Source organism: Anopheles merus, chromosome 3R, assembly GCF_017562075.2.
Source record: "Anopheles merus strain MAF chromosome 3R, AmerM5.1, whole genome shotgun sequence".
NCBI classification, from domain to species: Eukaryota; Metazoa; Arthropoda; class Insecta; order Diptera; family Culicidae; genus Anopheles; species Anopheles merus.
Window position 1 is genome coordinate 35,827,380 of NC_054084.1, and position 22,445 is coordinate 35,849,824.

A 22,445-nucleotide genomic window follows, 5' to 3' on the forward strand; every position below is an offset into this window, starting at 1 on the left:
ATACGAAAAAACCATTTCGCATTATTTAGCATTCGTTAGGCAAAGGGGTTTTGACTTTTTCGAAAATTTAAATTTGCTCAGTTTCGGCAAATAAACCCAAGGACAACTAAAAATCTAAAAATATTGATGATATTACCAATTTAATTTTTTTTTAGTTTTTAGTTTTTTTTTCAAACAATTGAATAACGCTTATTTCTTTTTTGCTTTCATTTTTTTATAAAAAACGCATTCCGTCGTAAAATTGATTTCAATATTTTATTAATTAAAACGTTTTAACACATTAAATAATAAACAAGGTAATATGCAATGGTTTGCCAGCTTATGGTGGATATATTAACATGCGTGTTCTTTTGCTATTTGTCTATGCAAACCTGGTAGCTTAAATAGTTGCCGTTAGTAATGAGTAGAATATGCAGAACGGAACTCTGTTGGCTGGTTTGATTGGTTAGGAGGAAGAGATTTGCTTTTCAGTAAGGAGCAGTAGTAGTAATAGTAGTAGTAGTAGTAGTAGTACATGGTAGTTAGAGTAGCTATAGTGTATTGACAGTTTCCTACAAGCTGCACGCAACTGGTTACGATCTACGTTTACGCGGGGTTGTTGTTTCACGCTTCCCCTTGCTTCTTCTAGCTCTCCGTTTTGTTTCGACATACATCATCATCACATTTAAACTCTATAAGCTTGCTTATTTTTCCAATATGGAACAATGTTACATTCTTCAAAGAACATGATACCTTTGCGCAAACCAAAAACCGCAAAACGGTGCCACTAAACGCATGCACGGGATGAGCGTGTTCCATGTTTGCCCGGTACGGATCGGCTGGGGACATCTTATTTTCCCAATCGCGATCGTTTGGTTCGGTTGGTTCCGTTCACACTGTATCGCTGTTCTTTGCGGCGAGGGTTCAGTCTTTTAATGATCATCCCGTAGATCCCCCTTTCCTTTCTTACATATCCTCATCTATCCCTGTCGGTTTCCCCCACACATTACGACTCTCGGGGACAATGGGGGTGCAATCTACAGAAAAAAAAACTCCCCTACTTTCCTGCTTTAACACAACATATATTGATGACTAGCTTCACGCCTTGACACGCGGCAAGAAGGGACCAGCCCTAACAGAAAGACGCCCTTTTAAGATTCGACTAAAACAAATTCGTTCAGCTCCCTATGCGCGTCCCCCCCCGGCGGCTTAAACGTCCGTCGCACGCGACTGATGCCGGACCGAGAAGTGCTGCGTCTGCTGCTGTACCGCCTCCATCGTGCGGATCAGCTCGTCGAACCCGTGCAGCAGGCCCTCCTCACAGTTGCCCATCTGCCAGCGGCGCCGGTGCGTCACCTTGGTGCCGGGTGGCAGCGGCAGCGCTTTGGCAAAGTCGATCAGCCACACGCCCACCTGCTGGTCGTCGTACACGATGAACACGCTGCTGCCGAGCACCTGGTGGCGCTGGAAGAACTCCGACTTTTCGATCAGCGTGCGCATCTGCCGCAACCGCTTCAGGATGTCCTTCGCGATGCTGCGCCGCCCATTGACAAAGTGCCCGATGGTGGTGCGTATCTGGTGGTCGGTTTTAATCGTCTTCAGATCCGTGACGGGCGAGCAGCCGCGCATCCGGAGCGCCTCGATGCGGAACCCTTTCTCCTGCGTGGAGGACATGTTCTCGCGGAACTGCATGTAGCGCAGCTTGGTGATCGCTTGCCGGGCGTGCTCGTCAGCGCTCGGTGCGGACGGGTCGACGGCGATCATCTTTTGGTAGAGATCTTCCCGCAGCGCGGTGTTGCTCACCTCGCTCTCGGTGAACGTTCGGAAGCCCATCTTGATGTCCATCACGTTCGGTTCGGTGAAGCCGTGCAGCATGTTGTGCAGATCGATGAAATGCTCGCCCGCGACTTGATGTACGCCCAGGAACTTTGGCACTACCTTGATGGCGTGCGGGTCTACCATCAGCTGGCGGTAGGCGAGCAGTTCGGTGTCGTTCGGGCCGGAGATGCGCTTCCGTACGATCCCATTGGCTAGAGGGGCGATGCTGCAATGGGGGAATGAGAGGCATTGAAGAGATTAGAGTGGAGTTCTGGATGTTGTTACATGGAAATTAGTTTTCTAGGTTCCTATCAGTCTACTGAAGTCTATTCGAAGTCTTCCGACTCGCAATGATTCACCCTTTATACGGTACAAGTTACTCATCGGTAGTGTTTGTGTGTCGTGCGATATTCGAGGAATCAGTCGAATGAATCATTGAAAAACTTGAGACGCAACTTCTTGACATGTTCTCATCAATATCTTGAACTATAAACACAATAATGCCTTGTCTAACCATCTACCCTAATTGATTATCCAATGACCCGATTGGCTACAAGTTATTATGCACGACAAAATCTCCATCTTTTGTGGGAGACTGAATCGTGACTTCTTCCATCAGCCAATACGGGGAACGAAATTTGAAACTCAAAGAAAACATTCATCTGCTCCAACACCCCGCCGTTCTGCTACTGTGAATGGGCAATGAAAAGAAGAGGAAGGAAGACGCTAAAATGCGCAAACAGATGCTACGAGACACCAACGCACGCCGGAGAGTCTTGGTTGCGAAATTCCAGCTCGCCACTGGGCTGGTCTATGCCCACCATCATCACGCACCAGAGCTTGACGTCATCGGGTGCGCTCGCGCTCGCGGTCCGGTAAGGAATGTTACGTTACACAAAGTTAGCATTTTTGTGACACTTTTGTTATTTGCATTCCTCCACCATACCACCATATACCATATACGCGGTTTGAAAGCCGTACCGCTCCCAGTGGATTGTCGGTACCTCGGAGCGTGAGAGGCCATCGTTGACGTACACTACGGCGTTCGAAGGGTGTACGCATGTTCCCAGAGCCTTCCTTTCGAACAAAAAGGCCGCTCCACTTTCGTCCACTCGACCATACGCGACACACGCGGCTATTTCCTTCCTTGCTCTGACCTTGTCTTCCGAGCCCGGGAGTGATGATTGAGCGGCTCAGACGGCGCCCGGCGCCGAACTCAACAATAGCACGATCACGGCACGTCATAACTGGCTGGAGCAAGTTCAAGCCTCCGTATAACAACACCGATCATCGGCGAACAAGTTATGTCTTCGAGTGCCTGCCCCAACCAGCATCAACCCCGGGAACACCAAATGGCCCCGGAACGCGCGCGGCCCAGATTTATCAGCTGTTTGCATTTGCGCAATCTCGCTCTTTCTCAAAACAAGTCGCGTCCAGTTGAGTGCGCGGTTCTAAATGGGCTCACGATGGCCGTGTATTAAATATAGCATTTCACAATCAATCAATCAAACTTCGAATCGGATTCCGATTCCGAGCAGATAGGACAAGAAATCGAAAATTGCGATGGTGTGATCGTCGCTTACCTTTTTGGATGGCCGGACAGCTGCAGCCAGCCGGGTGGAACGGTTGGAGCGTTACATTCTAGCAGGACGGGACTGGCGGGTGCACTTAGCTCGAGAGCGTTCTGAAATGGGAAGAGAGCGACAAGAAAAGATGATCTTTAGTGGCCTGAAGGGAAGTACATGACAAGTGAGAGATTGCTGTTCACCATCGAGTATCTGAGATTCGTTCCGCTCCAAAAAGATCTGCAAGATCCAACTCAAGATGTGGACCAAGAATGAGTGTATCTGAAGGAAACGCTTCAGGTGCCGCAGTGACTCGCGCCGCCTTAAGATACGGCGATGTACCTTAGATTAGATATGAGCGGCATCCTAATCGTGGTAGATTGAGACTGAAGCACACCACCGCCTCCTTCACTATCTTTGTGGACAACCTATCCCTATCGGGCATCCAGATATTCGCCGTAAACAAATAAGACCCTTTTTTGGAGCCGAGAGTGCCTTACGATGTGTTTACTTGGGCGCGTAAAGCCGTGAGCATAAAAATGTTCCTGAAATTGTAGTACATCACGCGGACGGCATTGGTGGCCTTGCTGATATCCGGTGAAGCGGTGTACACTTCAAACTCTGCGGCACGTGTACGGCTCTGGTTCACTGAGCTGGAACCATCGTGGGTTGTAGCTGCTTGTACCAGCCACACCACATGGCAGAAGCATAATATATTCCTCGCTTCAAGGACACACAGTCGAATGCCCTGTGCCAATTCCTAGACCCCGGTGACTCAACTTCTGCATACAAACTGTGGAATCTGTGTATATACAATACATCACATTCACATCAAAAGAACCTCTCTCCACCCCTCCCTAAACCCATATGGATCGCATCAGGTGTAATGGCTGGAACCGATTATTTTCCTCTTGACGCGGGTTTGGCCATATTTTTCCGGGTATATATTCGTGCCTCTCTTTCCTTCTCATTGGGCGGGAAGCTAATCGCAGGTGGATTCAATTAACCAACTCTTAACGATCGCGGCACCGAGTTTATGTGTGTGTGTGTGTGTGTGTGTGTGTGTGTGTGTGTGTGTGTGTGTGTGTGTGTGTGTGTGTGTGTGTGTGTGTGTGTGTGTGTGTGTGAGAGTGCTTGTGTGGCCGCAATATAAACAAACGAACCCGCGGTGCCCCCTTAAATCGGAAGATGGAAGTGTACACCACGCGCTCAATATAACACACAACAGCGTACGGTACACCCCGGAGGTTCATAATTTTTGTGCTCCGCCTGCGACGGCTAATTGCTCCCATTGGCAAAACCTAACGGACAGGAGGTGACTGCGCGTGCACGCACAACGACGCAAAAGGTGAAGGTGTTTTTATGAGGAAAAGTGTGTGTTCGTGTGCGCAGCTTGTTCTTGCAGAATCTTTCGCTTCAGTTTCCAACGGCAACTTTTCCAAATCGTCGAATAATTTAATTGCCCAGCTCTCCAGATGATGATAATGGTGGCGTGTGATATTATGGGATGAATTAACAAGCAGCACCAGCAGCCGCAGGAAACTGTGGCACATTCCGTTTCCAGCTGTAGCAAGGTGGAGCAAAAGGCTCGGAATCCGCTACACCATTGACGTCATTGCGGCTGGCTTGTTGCTACTGCGCCGGTATGCTCGGTATGCCTCGCCCCACACACGCCGGGAGCGCAAGAACCTTCTCGGTGGCGTTCAACTCCATTGATAGGAGTTCAGTGACATGTTCTACTTCCCCGGCGGCAATCATGGCCCCCGAAGATCTTGGCCCGAAGATCTTCCAAGAAAGCGCTGATGCACCAGTCAGCGCTCATCCCTAGTCGATGACGAGCCCCTTCCTCCGGAGTCACGCTTTTTCTGCTGTGCATTTCAACCGTGCAACCCAACTGCCCCCACGGGGTGCAATCTAACCATGTACTTAGCGCTATACACGACCGTGCCATGTAGAAGCCGTCGCGACCTAACCTTTCGTGAGGCTTTCGCAAGACGCAGCAAAGGGGGCACACCGCAGAGGCGCAGGGTCTCGTTCCCGTCTGCGCTCTTATACCCTGTTTGCGTGCGTGGTGTAAACGTTTCTTGGCAGCGGTTCCGGAGCGCCCGATCGCTTGTCTCGCTCTACCAAAATCACTCCACTTCGTCGGAGCCGCCGCAGCTCTGCGATTGACGTCAAACCGAACCGTTGCGGACAGCAGCGGCTGACTGTATCGGTGGCATATAAAATGTCGTATTCGATGGTGGTGTGTTTTTTTCTCGCTGCTGTTGTTGCCCACCCTGTGTTGGCTGGGTGTTTGGTAAAGCAGCTCACATATTCTTGTCTGTCTGTGGCCATTTTGTTCCTTTCCAATCCTTCCAGCAAAACAAGCAGTGGGAGATAGAGAGGTCTGTGTGTCTGTTGTCTTCGTCTGGGAAGGATCATGCGTCGAGCAAAAGGGCCTCTAGACGTCTCGTAAACAGGTTGGAGCGGGAAGAGAAGGAGTGGTGAATAAATCGAGCACCCAATGCCCGCGGTCCGAAGCTCACCCCGATGGTGAGGTAAGCGTGAGTGAGCCACTTCACCCGTACCGGCGTTTGCTCCCGACGATCCTGAGAACATCCGGCAAGTGCCTTTTTTGTGCTTACCAAAATTCCAACCCTATCACTCCGAAGAGCCCCATTCCTGTTGGCTGTTGGTTATTAGCTACTGGAGACAACACACAGGCAACAAAAAAGAGTGAAAACAGCAGCGTGTGAAGCGCTCTAATGGAAGTGATTTATCAATCTCGGAAGCGCTCGAGTAACGATGTCTTGTTCAGGTGATGATGAGCGATACAACGAGCGGTTGTTATTCATGTGTGGCGTCGCTTTGCACCACCCGGCGGCCGCCCGGCTGGAATATAAATCACCTACACTAATTGTTCAGCCGTAGCATCATTGAGGGGAGCACAAGATGACGAGTCTGGATGAAATGGTTGCTTCACGCAAAAACGGATCTGTGAGCTTTCTGTGGGAGTCTCTGTTGGATCATCATCATCAACAACTGCTCACTTGTGTTTGGACCTTTTTGGTGGTGAATCGCTTGTGAAATGAATCATAATAACACAAAAAAGTATGGGAAAGTGTTGCGTGCGTTTGTCTTAATCTCAAAGCTATCATCAAGGTATGAGGGAGCTTTTTTTAAGACTCTCAATACAAAGATTTCTGGATCAGGCAGCAGATAAATGCGCTTACGGGGCCGACCTAGAGAAGCTGCTGCGATTTATGCCAGACATACATAGAACTGATAGGTAAGGAGAAATAGTATGTTCCATGCTGCCTGTTGGGAATCGATCCACGACAGGCCCTATAACAGTCGGTTGCTGTACCATTAGACCATCTGGCTGGTTGGCTGTTGGACGTTTATTTCTGTATTATATTTTGTGGAACCTGCCTTAGACGACGCATTTTGATGTTTTTGAGACTTTTCCTGGACATTGTATTACATTGTTGCATTTTATTACAAAGAACTAATTTCTATACATTTAAATAGCGTACTCTAAACGCTTAACAACAGCGACCAACTAACAGTCTATGTGTTTGTGTGTGTCCCGGATCCCGAACGTGCGGTTGGCTACATATTTTAATAGATAATTTCCCAGCCTTTGCACTGCTTTGTGGTGCTTTGGTGGCGGCAGTGGCGGCGACGGTGGCAGCAACAAACCTACACGATGTGCCCTTAGCAACGGGGCACCACGTTCTAGTGCTCGATTTGGGCAAAGATTGATTTGCGTATACGGCCAAAGTGACGCAGTGACGTCGACGACCGGAAAGCAATCGACTCATCCACACACACATACACACACAACCGAAAGAAGATCGGCATTAGCAACGCAGTGGTTAGTATGTGTTTGTTTGTGTCCCTCGTACTGGTTCGAGTTTTGACCAAAACCGTACCACGGGTTGATAAGAGACCGAACGCGCGGCTCACGTTTCGCCAAGTTTGCAGTGCTCGGGGCGGGCTAAACACGGGCAATGAAAAGTCCAAAACTTAAAGCAATGAAACCACACCGGGGGGCCTGTTCGGTTTGTCGTTTGTAGCTGCAGCGAACTCACAACAACCCCAGGCCGGATTGATAACGATTATTGACGTCACCCACTCTGTTGGTTGTTGGGAAATTGAATCAAATCTTTTCTGAACTTTTAATACTGCTGATGTTGCTGGATTGTATCCAAACGTGTGTGTTATGAAGTTGATTCTCAAGCCTTCTCAGGGCGCCCGCCAATCGGTAATCGAAGCAATGGATTTACTCTCACTATCAGGACCGAATCCAACTCAGGATCGCGCAAGGTTATGCACGAGGCGACTGGGTCAGGGCAGGGCCGCTGCTAATGGCCTACTGCCGCCGACGCCGACGGCGTCAGCTCAGTCGATGTTGTGATTGTTTCTGATCTAGACATTGCACATTAACGGTTAATTAAAATGAAAACACACACCCGAGAGGTGATAACTCGCCCCGGAGCACTCAAAGCCGACGTTTGCGGGCGAACGAAGCGAAAGCATCAACGCCCTCTCTATGTGTGTGTGTGTGTATCTCGATCAGACACTCGATCAGCCTTTCCCAAGACGCTTTCCAGACGCATTTCTGCCACACTGGTAAATTACACGCATTTATGCATGTTCGCACCGTACGCGCGCTTCACGTCAATCGCGGATGACGTCCGCCCTCGAATGGGGTACGCGGGCGCAAGATAGATAGTGCCCAACGTGCGCGCTATTTTTAATTAATGCCCTATTGTTAGATCGCCACGCAGCCAACTACTGCACCCGGCCCCTACCTCCATCCATTCAACCACCACAATGCGATAACAATGGGGTCTCGCCGGCAGACTGTGTAACCGTCGGCCCAATCGTCGATCGCTGCCAGCGAGTTGTGTTCTCCAGTGATCATCGTTTGTTTTGATTCCATCCTCCTATTCCTCCAGCAACCGGCGGCTGCGGCGGCGAAGAGGTCGACCCCAAAAGGCGAACAAACGGGTCAGTGCGCGGCCACCGGCGAAACCTCCTCAACTCCGGTTGATCGACCTTAGAGTGCGGTAGTATGGGAAGCAAGGAGTCGCCCGTTTTGGAGCGTTAAATGATCACAGGCAAGGGTTCGTCGCCACCGCGGGCGCTACCGTGATCTTATCAAGCGTGACGATGAATTTGTAGAGGTTTTTTTTGGTTGTGGAAGGGTTTTTGCGATGTATTTGTGGTCTGTTTTTTTCTGTGCCCCAGGATCTATTCGTTATTCGGTGTTTGGGGCGGAAAAGGCACAAAAAGCAAAGAAGTCTTCTGAATAGGTTGTGGGCTATTTTGTGATGTTGTTGGGGCTTTAAATTGAAGAGACTGTTTTCGGTGTGGATAAAACCCCATCGAGCAAGATCACGGCCACTGCCCGTGAGAACGGAAGTGAGGGAACACCACCGCGCAGGCTGAGTGGCCATTAATAAGTTTAATCTTTAAAGAAGCCTCTTTGGTCGTTTTGTTTCAAACCTGTGAAGTCACCCCAATCCAGGAAACTTTTGGAACGATCGATGAATAGCACTCCAAATCAACCCCCGGGCTCGTGAGGCACAACTATCAAAACGATCGTTAATTTGAAATTCAACACAATCGATCAAGGCACGATTGAATTGCAAACAAACAATGCAGATGATCGAGACATGATCACTCTTCTTCTGGGAGGTCCAAGCGTGTCCATAACAAAACGCATCCCCATTCCAATCACCTCACGGCCACACGGGATTAGACGCATCCACACACTACTCCAACGGCAAACACCACTGCTGCCCACGTCAGTATTATTTCTATTAATTAAATCATAACCCGTATGTGTGTTGTCTGTGTCCGGCTGCCGGCTGCCGGCGTGTTAAGGGCAGGTCGCGCCACGTCTCACAACTGCGGACGCGTGAGCAGCGTGCGCCTGCGCGCTCGCTTACGTTCCTCGTCATACGCTCACAAGTGTCACATGCAGTACTGTGGCGCGAACTACCGTCTCCTATGCCCCTTCCCGAGGTGGAAACAATGCACCGTATGCTAATTGAGGGTAATTCAGATAAATTACAACCCAAGGGATTAATGTGCACGGGACCGAGTGGCGAAAAGGGTTTTCGCGTCTCCGGTGTCAATTGTTTTTTGTGCCCGGCCGCCAGCGGCAAGCGCGACCCGAGCGGGGCCACCATTAATCGGCGTGCTTACACGCCCGATATATAGTAGTGTGCACTTTTTCATATAACCTGAAGTCCTTTGGGCTGTGGGGAAGGGTGTAAAGTGAAAGAGCAATTACGTGACCCGCCGGCAGATATGACGTGTGGTGATGATGATGGTTGGCGGCGGCCCTGATGGTCACGTTCCGGTACAGCCACAGTCAGCCCCAAGGGTAATGGTTTTTATTTATCATTTCGCGCGCGTGTGTGTGTGTGTGTGTGTTTGTGCGCGTCTGTGTGGAGGTAAAAATTATAATCATTATTTTCTAAATGATATCTTTAAATCTTGGCCGGTTTAGAGAAGGCTGCTGCTGCGTTTTCATTTTTAGGAGGATGATCATCAAGCACATGACGCACGAGCTTTGACAACACATGTTTGAAATGCCTTCAACACTCACCTGCAACACCTGGAGCGTTCAAAACAAGTACGGGCAGAATGTCAAAGATCGTCGCATTTGCTCCTTTGCTCACCCCCAGGGGTTGCCCACTCGAGATTGGCGCGATTTGCGTATCGAACTGCGGCCGTGCCGGAAACGTGACAGACCGATCTGGTGTGCGTCATGCCTACCGCTCGGTGCATTAGTAAGAGGTAAAAGTTGTTACTTTTCCACAGCCACCACAGCGAAAGTGGGACAGCGAGCGAGCGAGCCCAACCGTCGTCACCGGGAATGCGGACGTTCGTCGTCTGATGACGCACTTACATCGCTCGCTGCCGCTGTGGCTTTGGGGGGGAGGTAAGAGTAAACGAGCGAGCAAGAGTGTAGAGTTATAGTGTGTTGTCACCCCGTGCCGTGTCGGTTTTTGTTTCACTTTCTTCTTTCCCAAAACCGGGACCCATTGAAATGGAAACCGGCGAGAAGAAACTTCCCATCGCGCCGCGGCGTATTGGATCCGGATTGCTGTGATGCATCCGGATGTGCGTGGCAAAAAGGCCTTTCCCGGTGGCATGAAAGCATCGGGAGATAAATATATATATGGGCACTTCTCACCCCTCCCATCCGGTTTGCAATCGGCCAATTTCTCCTACACACACACACCCACACACACACACACACACACACACACACACACACACACGCGCGTAGCACTGGATCGACAAACGCGCGTAGCACTGGGTCGACAAACGCGCGTTAGATTACCGATGGCGACGAACCCCGGGCCATGGTGCATGAACCCTTCTCCTTGACGTCAGTGCGGGATTCGCATACTGGATGAGGGTGTGAGAGAGGAAAGTGGGCAACAATGAAAACCCTCCCATCCCATCGGTAACTGATGCTAACGAACTTACCGATACGAGTGAATCCATATGGTGAAGAAGAGGGCACAAAACACGGTGGTAAAATCATGAATAAGCGGCAACGTAGTAAAAGCATCATATCCCCGCCCTGTCGTAGGTTTGAGCAGAAACGTACGCTGTAGCATTGAAGGAAGCGAGACTTGAAGAGGGAGGGTAGGGAGCGCTGAATAATTAAAGTCCAATGTCTTCGGCATGGCATTCCGGGTGACCCCAACAAAACCCCTTGTGTGTTGACATTCCGCGTGTACACAACGCATTACGGATGCAGCAGAAGCAGCAGCAGCAGCAGCAACACCGTCATCACCTCGCAGGCCTTGCGTAAACGACCTGCGTGTACGGCCACAATGTGCGTGTTGCCTTCCGAACGTGTGCGGGCGCATCCGCACAGAAGCAGCAGCAGCGGCAACAACCCCGAGATCAACGAGCTCTTTTCGCTGGCAATGGTAGCGCGTGAAGCGCGCAGATGACTTATTATGCAGCGCGGCGGCAAAGACGCTTACGCTCGAAAGGTCCGCGATCTAGCGGGCGGTATCTTTCCGTTTTCGGCACTGACACTGACCATAAACGGAAGGCTGTGTGGAAGGGGGAGAGTGCCGGTTTTACAGCGCTCTCTTCTCTCTAATGTCCCGAGAGCGGACATCCAATTTCTTAAAACGGCAAACCAAACGGTGGTGGGCGCACCAGAGCGGGGCATCTGCGTCCCAATTTTGGAAGCCGGCTCTAGAAAACAATGATCAACGCTTCATTTATCGATCGATCTTCGATCTCGAGCCTCGAGAAGATTCTGAACGGTGGACTGGACAGCGTTCATCACTCATCGTCAGGGCCCGCACCCAGGGCCAGGCCACGTGTTAGGGCAATAGAAGACGGCGCACGTAGCAGCAGTACAGAGTGACACTGAAATCCCCCCGGGAGACCATGGGACCGAACGCTTCCGCGACCGTTGGTTGGTTGGCGCGATTGACAGTGCGCGGATTTGTGTTGTGCGTTTGTTTTGCCGCGGCCCGCAACACGTTGCCGCTGGAACGGGCTGTTACGCGAGATGCGAGCGAGAAACAATAAATTGCGAAATGTCAGCAGTCGCGTTCGTCGCACACATGAATTTTAATGGTTTTGCGCGTGGCCATCGCTTCACTGCGCACTGCCACCACCACCGGTCGTCAGTCGGTCGGTCGGTCAGTCGAGTTGCATGTCGGGGGAGACCGAACATGATACCTCGGTCTCGGAGCCCTTTTGTCTCGGAGGAGAAGTACACACGCACACATACCCATAGGCGCGCGCGTTCAGGGACATCCTCTCAGGTCCTCTGACAGGTGAACAGCATCATCATCAACAACAACAACAACAGTGTGGGGAAGGGGAAAGAAATAAAGATGTAAAAGACACTTACGATTGCGAGAAAGCTGAGCAGCGATTTGTTGGCATTGGCCGTCGGCACACCCTGGTCGACCAGATACTCCGTCGCGGTACGTTCTGCTTCAATGTTCTGAAAATGGAAGTTTGGGAGAACGAAGTGTCGGTTAGTTAACCAGCATCCAAAGGCGGGAGATAACAATCACAACGGCGGGATACGCATGGGGACAACTGTTTCAACACACAGCAGCTCTGGTTTCACCATCACGCGTACCATAATAGTGCTGCTGTACAGACAGGAACATGCACACACACACACACACACACATACACCAACGGCAGATGATAACACCACTGCACATGAAGAAATGAGATTCTATCAACCAAAAAACGGCCTTTGGACCGATATGCAAGTTGCTATTTTTGAGCTGTAATATTGAGAAATCACACTCTGCCTTTTCAACACGATCAAATCGAACAAACAGATCAGGGTTAGTGACCCAGCAATCGCAATCGCGACGAGGAAAGGTGCCCTAACGCCGTGTGGCGTCCGTATCTCGGCTGCTCTAATTATGACAGCTTCTTGTTTTGGTGGTTCGAAAAGCTTCGTCAAATCACGTCTAATACACCAATACACAAAAGCGATCACAAAACGATCTTCTTTTTTGTAGGGATTTGCTTTTCTTCCAAGTTGGTTGGTATTTGTGATTTTACGCATGATCGGGCAACGCGTTAATTATTAGAACCGTGTGTTAGTTAGCAACAGACTGCTATCTGCAAAACGATCGTGAAGATCGTGTTTACAGTGCCGGATCGTTCTCGAATTGCACCCACCGATCGGGCGAAAGAAAGCGAACAAGCCTCAATATGTCTAGCCGGGAGAAAAGTCATAACCACTTTAACCACAACCGCCGATCAGTGACTGATCTACTCCCACGTACACCCTTCCCGTGGTTGTGACCTCGCGGACAGTGCAATTAATCGGGTTCTCGGGGTGGTTGTCGATGGAAACGGTCGATTTAGTGGCGACAGCGCACCGCAAACATGATGTAAAGCTGCGGTTTAGAAGGCGATTAAGTAATAAACTCCCCTCGACCAAGTGCTCCGTGATCGATGGAGGATGAGCGATCGATGCCCTAGAGCCGGGACACAGGGACGAAGGAACAAAAAAGTGTGTTGTTCGTGTGTTGGCTACATTGCAAGATCATTAAGAACTACAGAGCTGTGAATGCCCTGAGTCATCATCGTCATGCTGAAGCTGGTCGCTTGAACAACATCGGCCTTTACGCCGCCGGGTCTACCACCCGGCTTTTGCTCCGGAACCCGATCATCCCCCCTCCCCCCTCCCCTTCGATATCCGTCTACCGAGCTCTCAAGGACATGCCATATTCAAATGGTTTGGCGGTGAGATGATGCGGTTGTGATCTGTTAAAATATTGATACTGGCTTGCTTCTACGGCCCTGTGTGGTGTGCCGTATGGCAATTAACACAACCATGCCCGAGGGGAGATGTGAGGGGCTGTATGGTCCAAATGCGTCAGGTTGATAATTAGGCCCTGAAGGTGATGATCATTCCAGCTGGGTTTTCTCTCAACCCATACTTGCTCGGTGTGGTACAGACGAATTCTGCTTCCCGTCTCGGCTCCTACTTACACGTTCGCTACCGTATGCGTGGATGGCGCCTACCATTAGAAGTACAACTTGTTCTAATTGCAAACTCTGGGATCACTAATGGACTGTAGAGTAAAGGCTTTTAGTGCCCCTCGAGAAGAAGAATTTCGTGCTCCTAAGAGCACGTGTTGATGTGATTCCAGTTTGCAAACCTTGGGAAAGAGTCGAGCGCAGCGGGAACTAATTAGCACTCGAAACAAGATCAACTTCCTTGTGTACACAATTCCAAATCTCTTCGGCTTGTGACATGCTAGTTTACAAAACATGTTCCGTTTGCGATTTGCCACTACTCCACAAAGTGTGCTGCAGCTCATTGATTGTTTGGCTTTGGCAGCAGGAACACGCGTCTGGAACAATAAACATGCAATCTGAGCGTAACACAGCCCTGGTTATTGTTAGTACAGCAAGCACGCGAGATGGTTCCGCTCTGCAACGAATGGCACTCAGGCTGTCATTCATCGGGTATCAAAAACCCACCCCAAAAACCGCCCACTGCTCTCCATCAAACGAGGTTAATTTCCAACTGTTCCGGGCCCTTCCCGTGCCCTTTGCAAGAAGCATCCGGAAGAAAATTAAATCCCTCCAATAACCCCCCCCCTATTGTCCTCCAAAATAATGGGCTGGCGTGTGTGCACATGTTGTTTTGCAATCACAGCTGCCCCGCCGATGCGCCCTGCACGTGTGGATGACGTCAATTGGATCGTGTGTGTGTGTGTGTGAGTGTCTGTTTCTGTTCATGATCTTACCGCCACGGGCCACTGGTTGAGTGGAGCTATGTATAGTGTGTTTCTTAATCGCCGCCAGAACAGCTGCTGCTCCTTGCACAAGACACACTGGGTTTCTACAATGTCCAGATCAATGACATACACTTGTCATAACGTCCACCACTATACCGATCATCGGTACGTGTCGTAAAACCGGTTGGAACCGGTTAGTTTTGAGGGCCCCTTCTTTGAGGTTAGCTCTCGATGCCACTACCACCGGCTCTGGGCATGTGTTCAGTGCGGGAATCCGGTCCGCATCCTAATCAGATCCGTCAATAGGCGCCTATGTGTACCGATGGTTTTCGCGGCCAGCGAACAAGCTTTGTCCCAACGTGCGACAAGAAAAGCCCGGGCGCCACGGGAGGTGGGAAATTGAAGAGGATCTTAATAACGGACAATCTCCTACACGTTGTAATGACATCGGAGCCCAAGACGTAGCCATATACCCGTCATCTCACAACGTCATCGGGGGCGCTAATTTTACACCGCGACTCGTTAGCGATTCCGCAATTGTGTGGCCACTACTGTTTGCAGGTACTATTTTAGCGTGAAGCTGTGAATGAATGTGCGGCCCAGACAGGTTCACTCGGGATAAATTGCGTTTCAAGTTTTGAGACCTAAAGCCTTCGGTAGCTTTGCAGGGGGGGAAAAGAAGAAGAATCTCCCTAACCCTTATCACCCAGCTCAGCCAGCCGTGACGAAATGCGTGGCTGGAATGTGGAGCAACATATCGGGGTTGACATACCGCGTGAATGTTCCAATATCCAGCAGCCTGTTGAGGCCCAGTTGAGATTCAGACAACGTAGAGAAACTCCACCTGAGCGCACTGGCAGACGAGAGGGAAGAACATTTGCATATTCTTCATAAAAATCCCTGAACACGACTTGCTGGTTTTGCTGACGTAAACCCGACCCATTCGAAACATGGTGTAGCTCAAAAATGACCGTGAAAAGTGTCATTGACAACATGGGGGTCTCATCCCTCTACACAGGCATCCTCACTCCACCCCCACAACAGCTCGCGATCAACTGGACGATGGGTCAACATTAGATCCCAAGAAGCGAAGACGAGCCCATCATTCGGTGATCGTATCGCATTACCACCAGATACATAATAATGCGAAATCGGTTGTTCGCTCAATAGGTCGACTTCTACGTCACCGCTCGGCTCAGCATCTCACGAACGGTGGATAACTGAAGCAAGAAAACCTGCCACGGCAGATTTATTCAGCCAACGTTGGGAAAATCCCAACTTTCGGCTTAAAATACAACTGGAAAAGAGCATCGCTGACTAGTTGGAGTTCACTTTGTTGCTCAATGATGAGCCCGATCTGTTGTGCGATCGTAAACGGTGTGCCATACCCAAAACACTAGCCCCAGATTCAAGTGTACCGCGAAAAACATAAAACAAACCCCAACCGAGCTGAGGCCAAAATGCCAAAATGTTCTAAAAATTTGGAGGGGGGGTGCAAAGACCCAAAACTACTAGGAAATGAAGTGTTTTATTTGCCTTTGCTATTGTGCTGGAATAAATTTGACACGCCTGAGCAGCAATGGTGGTGGTGTTTTGAGAGAGAGAGAGAAGGAGAGCGGTGGTCGATGGGGAGTTTTATGAGTTTGGTGATAGATACCACCTCCTTTATGACTTCCTTATCACACCCCGGGCGCTTACGAGTGTCCTCGCGAGGGTGGGGGTCGAAAGATATACAAAACGCAACGAGGCGCATCAGTGTACACGGCACAAAGCGGAGATATGAATTGCCTTCACACTTTTATTGGGTGTACTTTGAACTAGAACCATCCCTCCTCTTTAGGCGAGTTCCAAGGTGCAAGAAATGTCTTTTCTTCTTGCACCTGAGTTCATTTGAGACTTGCTTTTCATAGTTGTTGAACAGAAACAGATCAACATGAGATGGATTTTCCAGATGAGAATCCGTCCACGTCCCGCCTTGTATTATCCCGCCCGGTCTATCAATTACGCCACAGAGACACCCACGGATGTGATCGCTTAATCTTATTCAGGTTGTAAGGCGCACGGGCGGCGCTCCCATTTAGACACTTACCGAATTTTTCGTGCCATTGTCCAGTATCAGCATCTTCAGCAGCGTGCGCTTGAGGCCATTGTTGTCGATACAGGAGAGACGAAACTTGTCACTAGTCCATCCTGCCATGGTGAGAAATATGGAAGAAGTCATACCGTGCCTGTCAACAACGCTTTGCTGAGCTTCACGACGGTGTTTCTTCCGTTTCTTTTACGTTGTACTTGTACTGCCTGCCCGGTGTGTCTCGTCGAGCTTGTCGAGCGTTGATTTTTTTTTCTTAAACGATGCCGGCAGAATGTGCTCCGCCAGGAATGTAGGCAGCAGCCAAGCCCCCCCAGAAAAGGAGTTGTTTTTGTTTGCAGCCGATTGTGGAATGTGCAAATGGGGGCGGTAGTTGACCGTGCTCTCGTTAGCTTGAAGTAGTAGACGAAACGCTCCACCCGTAGTGTGTAGGGGTCGGGGTTTCAAATAGTATAGGGCGGGGGGGGGAATAGTATTAGCCCCCGGTGAGAACAGAACGGTGAAACTGGTTTCCTTTGACCGTATTACACAGCTAACAGGGTTTGCTTGTACCTATCTCCAGCTGCAACTGTTTACGACGCTCGCTCGCGCGCGCTAAAGGGAGATGCCTCCGTTTAGATGTGTGAGAGAGTGCAAGATGCAAACAAACAGGGGCCACCCTAACCCTTTTACTCTATCTTTTGCGCAATGTTGCCGGGGCACCGCGAATCGAACTTCAAAGCAGCGGCGCAAGCTCCTCCGCAGAAAAAAGATTTATGTTTTTGTTTTTCTCCCGGTTTAGTCCACTGCTGTGTTGGGTTGAGGGCACCCTAATGTGAGGGTAAATATTTTTCCACCAAAACAGAAACCACCACCACCCAGCACACTAACGATCACCGACACACACACGCGCCCTCCGAAGGGCGGTCTAAACACAGCCCAGGGAGATCTTCTCCACCCGGTAGCGACGATGGGCACCTTTACTTCCACCGCTGGTCGCGCTGGTGGGCGGGCTGCATTTGCATTTGCTTAATTAATATTGATTGTGTAATCAGCACTATTTGGCGTAGCACAACACGAAAAGGGCCGCGGCACAAAACACAACTATTATCCTTTCATTTGCGCCACACTATTGGTACACGCCGTACGCAAATACACAACACTCCCTCTGTTTTATTGCCGCCCGGGTGCAACCTGGTGGCTGTACAAGCACGCTGGCCAAAGGTGGCAATAAGGGCATCACCACATTCGCGTCGCGTTCACTTCACCACCCGCCCGGGGTTTTGTCACCCGCGTCTTGCCCGCGTTGCGGACATACGGACACTTTCACTCTCTTTTTGCTTCACCGTTAGTCCCTCCACGCCTTCCCAACAAAACAACAGCACACAGGCGACACTTCGAAGGGGAAAACTGGTGAAAATGAAACTGCTTTCCCGTCACTTGTTTGTTGGATTTGGATGACTAATTTCATCCGTCTTTTTTTTAAATGCACTGTTTTTTGCGCGCTCTCTCTCTTTCTCTTTGACGCACACGCGATGTAGGCTTCTTTTTTGGCTGTAAAACGGTCGCTATATTACCGCTTTTTCGTTGGTCTTTATTTTACACGCCGTTTCGCACTGAAGAGCACCAGCGGCCTCGGCACGGCAGCAGCAAGAGCTTACCGATGATGGGTTTTTTTTATTTTACGCTATCTGCAGTTTCCGGCTCCACTTCGCCACGGTTCATAACTTCGCGAACGCACACACGCGGCATTCACAAATTACGGCCAACGCGTGTTAAGCGCACCAGAGTGCGTACGCACCTTTTTAAAACTACGCAAGAAAGTCGACAAAAGGGCGAAACGAAAAGTGAAAGAAAATGTGGCTGTATGCTTGCCGTATCTGCTTTTCGACGCTTGACCCAGGAAATGTGCTGATAAACTGGAGCTCTGGGGTGTGTGCGTGTGTTTTTTTTTTCAAATTCTCCTTCTCCTATCACTGTTTCCTTCACTTGAACGTTTTTATTTACGTTACGTGGTGATTATTTCGGTTTGTGCCGCACTGCAAGGTAGCGAGAGATCAGGGCGTCAGCAACTGAGAACACAAACTGTGAAGCAACGCTACTGCTGCTGCTGCGTGTCTGCTGCAAAGGGAGTTGAGCGCGCGCGCGTCCGCTCGGATCGGCGGAACGATTACAAGTGAAGCTTTTGAGCCGCGAATCGAAAGGCGCGAGCGTGCGTTGGTTTCTCTTTTTTCTTTTTTCACGTTTAGTTTTGTTGCGCGCGATTTTTCACGATCGTCCGCTGATCGTTACAACGGCACACTGGCAGGCGGTTGGCGCGGCTGGTGGTCATAAACAGCGAGCAAGCGTAATATTAAGCGTAATTTTATGTATAATTTACCAATTTTCGCTTTATTATGTTAAGCTACTTTTCGTTTTCGATTTAGAAATTGAGTGAGACAATACGTAGTACAAAGGGTACGTCAGTTATTATAAAATGTGCAAAAATAATGCAACATTATACTGCTCTGGTGCTTTTAAATTATTTTCACTATTTTTCGCCACAATTATCTTCTTGAAGATTGGTGTTTTTTCACATGACTTACATACAGTTTAAATTTTGCTTATTCTTTTTTTTGTTAAATCATATTTTCAAAATAAAAAAAACACAATTTTTGAATGTTTTTCAACTTTTACGCGTAAAACCATGTCCCCTTGCAGTCCATAGTGCACCTTTTTGGTAGTGTAGTAGTGCAATGCAACACGCGCGTGAAAGCTCTAAGCCATGAGCTTTTGCGCAAAGATTGTTGCAGCGAATGCGTTGGGAAAAGATGATGCTTCTGAATTTCCAGGCGTGAAAACCGCATGAATGTTATTACAAATTATTTTTAACTATATTGTCACTAATTGGTTATTTAAACAAAATATTGTTGTTTTTAGCTAAAGTGTATTATTATTTATTAAGTACTTTAGTGCAGTTTGAATGTTATTTAATGGCACTATAATTGCACCATTAAAAGTCTGTAATGTGACCCGTACATCCAATAATTCTTTCACACGGAAACAATATTGTTTTAAATTAACTCTTTTCGCTACTAAACTTTAGGCGATAATTGAGGGAACTTCTGGTAGTGCTTGCCATTTCAAATGGGAAATTACGTCATACAGTCATGCAGCAAACTCACCACCTTCGCTAAATCATGAAGTAGTTTATCTGTATTCCATGTTGTCTGATCAATTCCCGGAATGTTCAAAAAAACCATATCAAGTTGATGACTAAAACGTGTTTCGTAAAAGCAGAAGGGAAGCAGAGAGCTCACCTGCAAGCCACGCAACACGACCGATTCGCATGTCCTAAAGCGCAGTTAGCTGATGTCGTATCATCGCGCTGGCACTGACCGATTACAGCCAAGGCAAGTGATCTGGTTCTAGCTGGTTCCATTGGTTCTGTTCGTTATCAAATCAATGCTCCCTCCATGGATAAACGATGCTTTCTGATCAAATGTATGCTTTCTTCATTTACTGGAAACTGGTTTTATTCGCTTCTTTGCGCTGGCGCGTGTCATGTACCACCACCGGACCGGAAGCACCACTGGTAGCGATACGGAACTGCGCCGTACCAAAACTCGTCCATCAATAGATGGGAAAGGACAAATGGCAACGGGTGTTCGCCGGTGGCCGGCACAAGAAGTGCGTCTGTGACGTGTTTCGCGCACTCGCCACACGAATCGCTCACGGCCGCCCGGCGCTTTGACGTCATTGGCGGGGTGTGCAGAAACTGGGGCAAATTGTTTCATTTCTTCATTCACGGTTGACCAAGCTGCCGCTTGATTGGACGAGAGACCCGGCTCATACGCGTCCACTGTGCGTTGATTTATTTGCACTTTTTTTTGTGTTTGTTTGCAAATCGAAGGGAAATAATGCGATAGAGCAGACGGAAGGCATCATTTGGGTGAGTTTTGATAAACGTGTTATCTACACCAGACTGCAGACAGAAGCCTGATGTTTGACGCTGTCTAGAAGAGTTTCCTTCTTCATGTGTTACCGGCACTGTGACTTCTTTTGGGTGCGTTCTTGTAAGCAGCAGTGTTTGCCTACTCGAATCCCACTATCACATCTGCCCGGTAGTACTACTCTGCTGTGTTGTGCAAACACCGATAAGCCCCGAGGAGGCAAACCTCCATTTGTCGACTAGCCCGTGTGTATGTAGTACAATAAAAGACAACTCGAGCAACACAACGAGTCACTTGGGTACACCGAGTCGCGGCGGCAAAAGGGTTGTGGTACATAACCCCATAAAAGAAGTCCCAACCCGCCATAAAATGAATCTGCATTTCCCATCGTGCTGTGCTAATGGTACGGTGACCGACCCGCACCCAAGAGACATAGAGGAAGAGAGTGTGAGAGAGTGTGTATGTGTGGTAGGTGTAGCTAAAGCACAAAGACGGCTATTTACATTTTGAACCTTCAATTATTGGATTCTAGCGCCGATCGGTGTCATTGCTCCGGATTGTTTTCGCGTGCTCCGGTTGGTTGGCTGGCGTAAGGTGCGGGGAAGTGTCTGTGTGTGTGGAGTGTATGATGCGATTTCCATTGTGTTTCTCGGACGGGGTGGCTGAGGGTGATTCCACTGACGCACTGACGCACTCCGGCGGTACTCCGGATTGACGTACGTCCGTTGGAATTGAATTGCTATGGGTTTATGGGCATTAACCCTCAAGCTGGCAGCGATTCCGAAATTCGATGTCGAGTAGGTTTGCGAAAGGAAATCATGAAATCTGACTTAACAGCTCCATAAGAGTGCCGCATAAGGTCTATTTGACGTCTTATATAGAGATCAGCGAGGTGGCTGTCAATATAAATGAGGCACTAATACTTCAAAGATTAAACATGAAATCCCAACTAATCAAATTCTGTACAAATCATACTCTCGGCCTCATTTTTTGGGAACTTCTGTTAGTGGAATATCTATGATCCAGGTTTCTTGCTTGTTCAAGTTAAAGTTCCTCAAGTTCCAACGAAATGTGATACCTGGAAGGTTAAGAGCCCTGCAGTAGGGCGCGCCTTCCCACAAGCGCTTGGAATGAAAACTCCACCAAGATGCGGTGGTTCAGTTTTCCTCTCCCCGAACTCCAATACCAAAGCTCAACTCTGACGTCAATGGGGGAGACCTGAAACCTGCTGCAAAGCAGCAGCAGCAGCAGTAGCTACCACTTTCCGTGGCACGTCCGTGTCTGCGGGTGTAGTGTAAATTCGATAATTTAGCAATCGTGCGCTTCTCACACCGCCAGTCCCTCCCTCCAGCTTGCTTGAGCTTTGCTCTGGCGTCCGTAGGAGATTTCTTGCACGGTTGATTTGAGTCGAATGCGCATGCAGCAGCACCACGACGCACGATGTGTGGTAGGAAATATTGAAAGGGGAGTGTGTTATGCAATTATTTTATTATTTTGAGGTCAATAGCTGGAAATGCGCGCACACACACACACAGCTGGGGCTCGCTACTAAACGAGTAACGTGCGTCATCGGTGTGCCATTGAGAGCGCCGATTGGAGTGGTCCGAACCTGATCAGCAAACTGATCAGCAAGCTGAAGCATTGCTTAATGATCGGTGATCGGATCTCTCGGACTCGGAGGTTTTCTCTCTATCTCGCTCTCTCTTTCTCTCAGAGGGGGAAACTTAATACTCTTCCCCGGTGTGGCCGGTGGACACACACTTTTCCTTGATGGTCCTGATTGATGGATGTTTTAATTTGCTTCGTTCGTTTGCGT

At 49.2% G+C, this 22,445-nt stretch overlaps 1 protein-coding gene across 2 annotated transcripts; it reads right to left on the reverse strand.

The window, feature by feature from the left end:
• Nucleotides 1-241: 241 nt before the first annotated feature.
• Nucleotides 242-18,881, reverse strand: LOC121596507 (inositol-trisphosphate 3-kinase homolog). 2 transcript variants are annotated; one of them, XM_041921536.1, is made up of 4 exons: nucleotides 16,719-18,881; nucleotides 12,259-12,354; nucleotides 3,381-3,481; nucleotides 242-2,023 (listed from the first exon to the last, which is right to left on the reverse strand). In XM_041921536.1, exons 1-4 carry the CDS (start codon nucleotides 16,848-16,850, stop codon nucleotides 1,189-1,191), a joined length of 1,164 nt encoding a protein of 387 aa, XP_041777470.1. In that variant the 5' UTR covers nucleotides 16,851-18,881; the 3' UTR covers nucleotides 242-1,188. The 2 variants fall into 2 exon arrangements, with proteins under 2 accessions (XP_041777470.1, XP_041777471.1); XM_041921537.1 differs by lacking the exons at nucleotides 12,259-12,354; nucleotides 16,719-18,881 and adding an exon at nucleotides 3,566-4,354.
• Nucleotides 18,882-22,445: the final 3,564 nt, after the last annotated feature.

Coding starts and splice junctions, on each gene's coding strand:
- LOC121596507 (XM_041921536.1), bottom strand. CDS start 16,850: ATGACTTCTTCCATATTTCTCACCATGGCAGGATGGACTAGTGACAAG. Junction 12,355..16,718: donor ACAATGGCACGAAAAATTCG/GTAAGTGTCTAA, acceptor TTCCATTTTCAG/AACATTGAAGCAGAACGTAC. Junction 2,024..3,380: donor CTGTCCGGCCATCCAAAAAG/GTAAGCGACGAT, acceptor CCCCCATTGCAG/CATCGCCCCTCTAGCCAATG.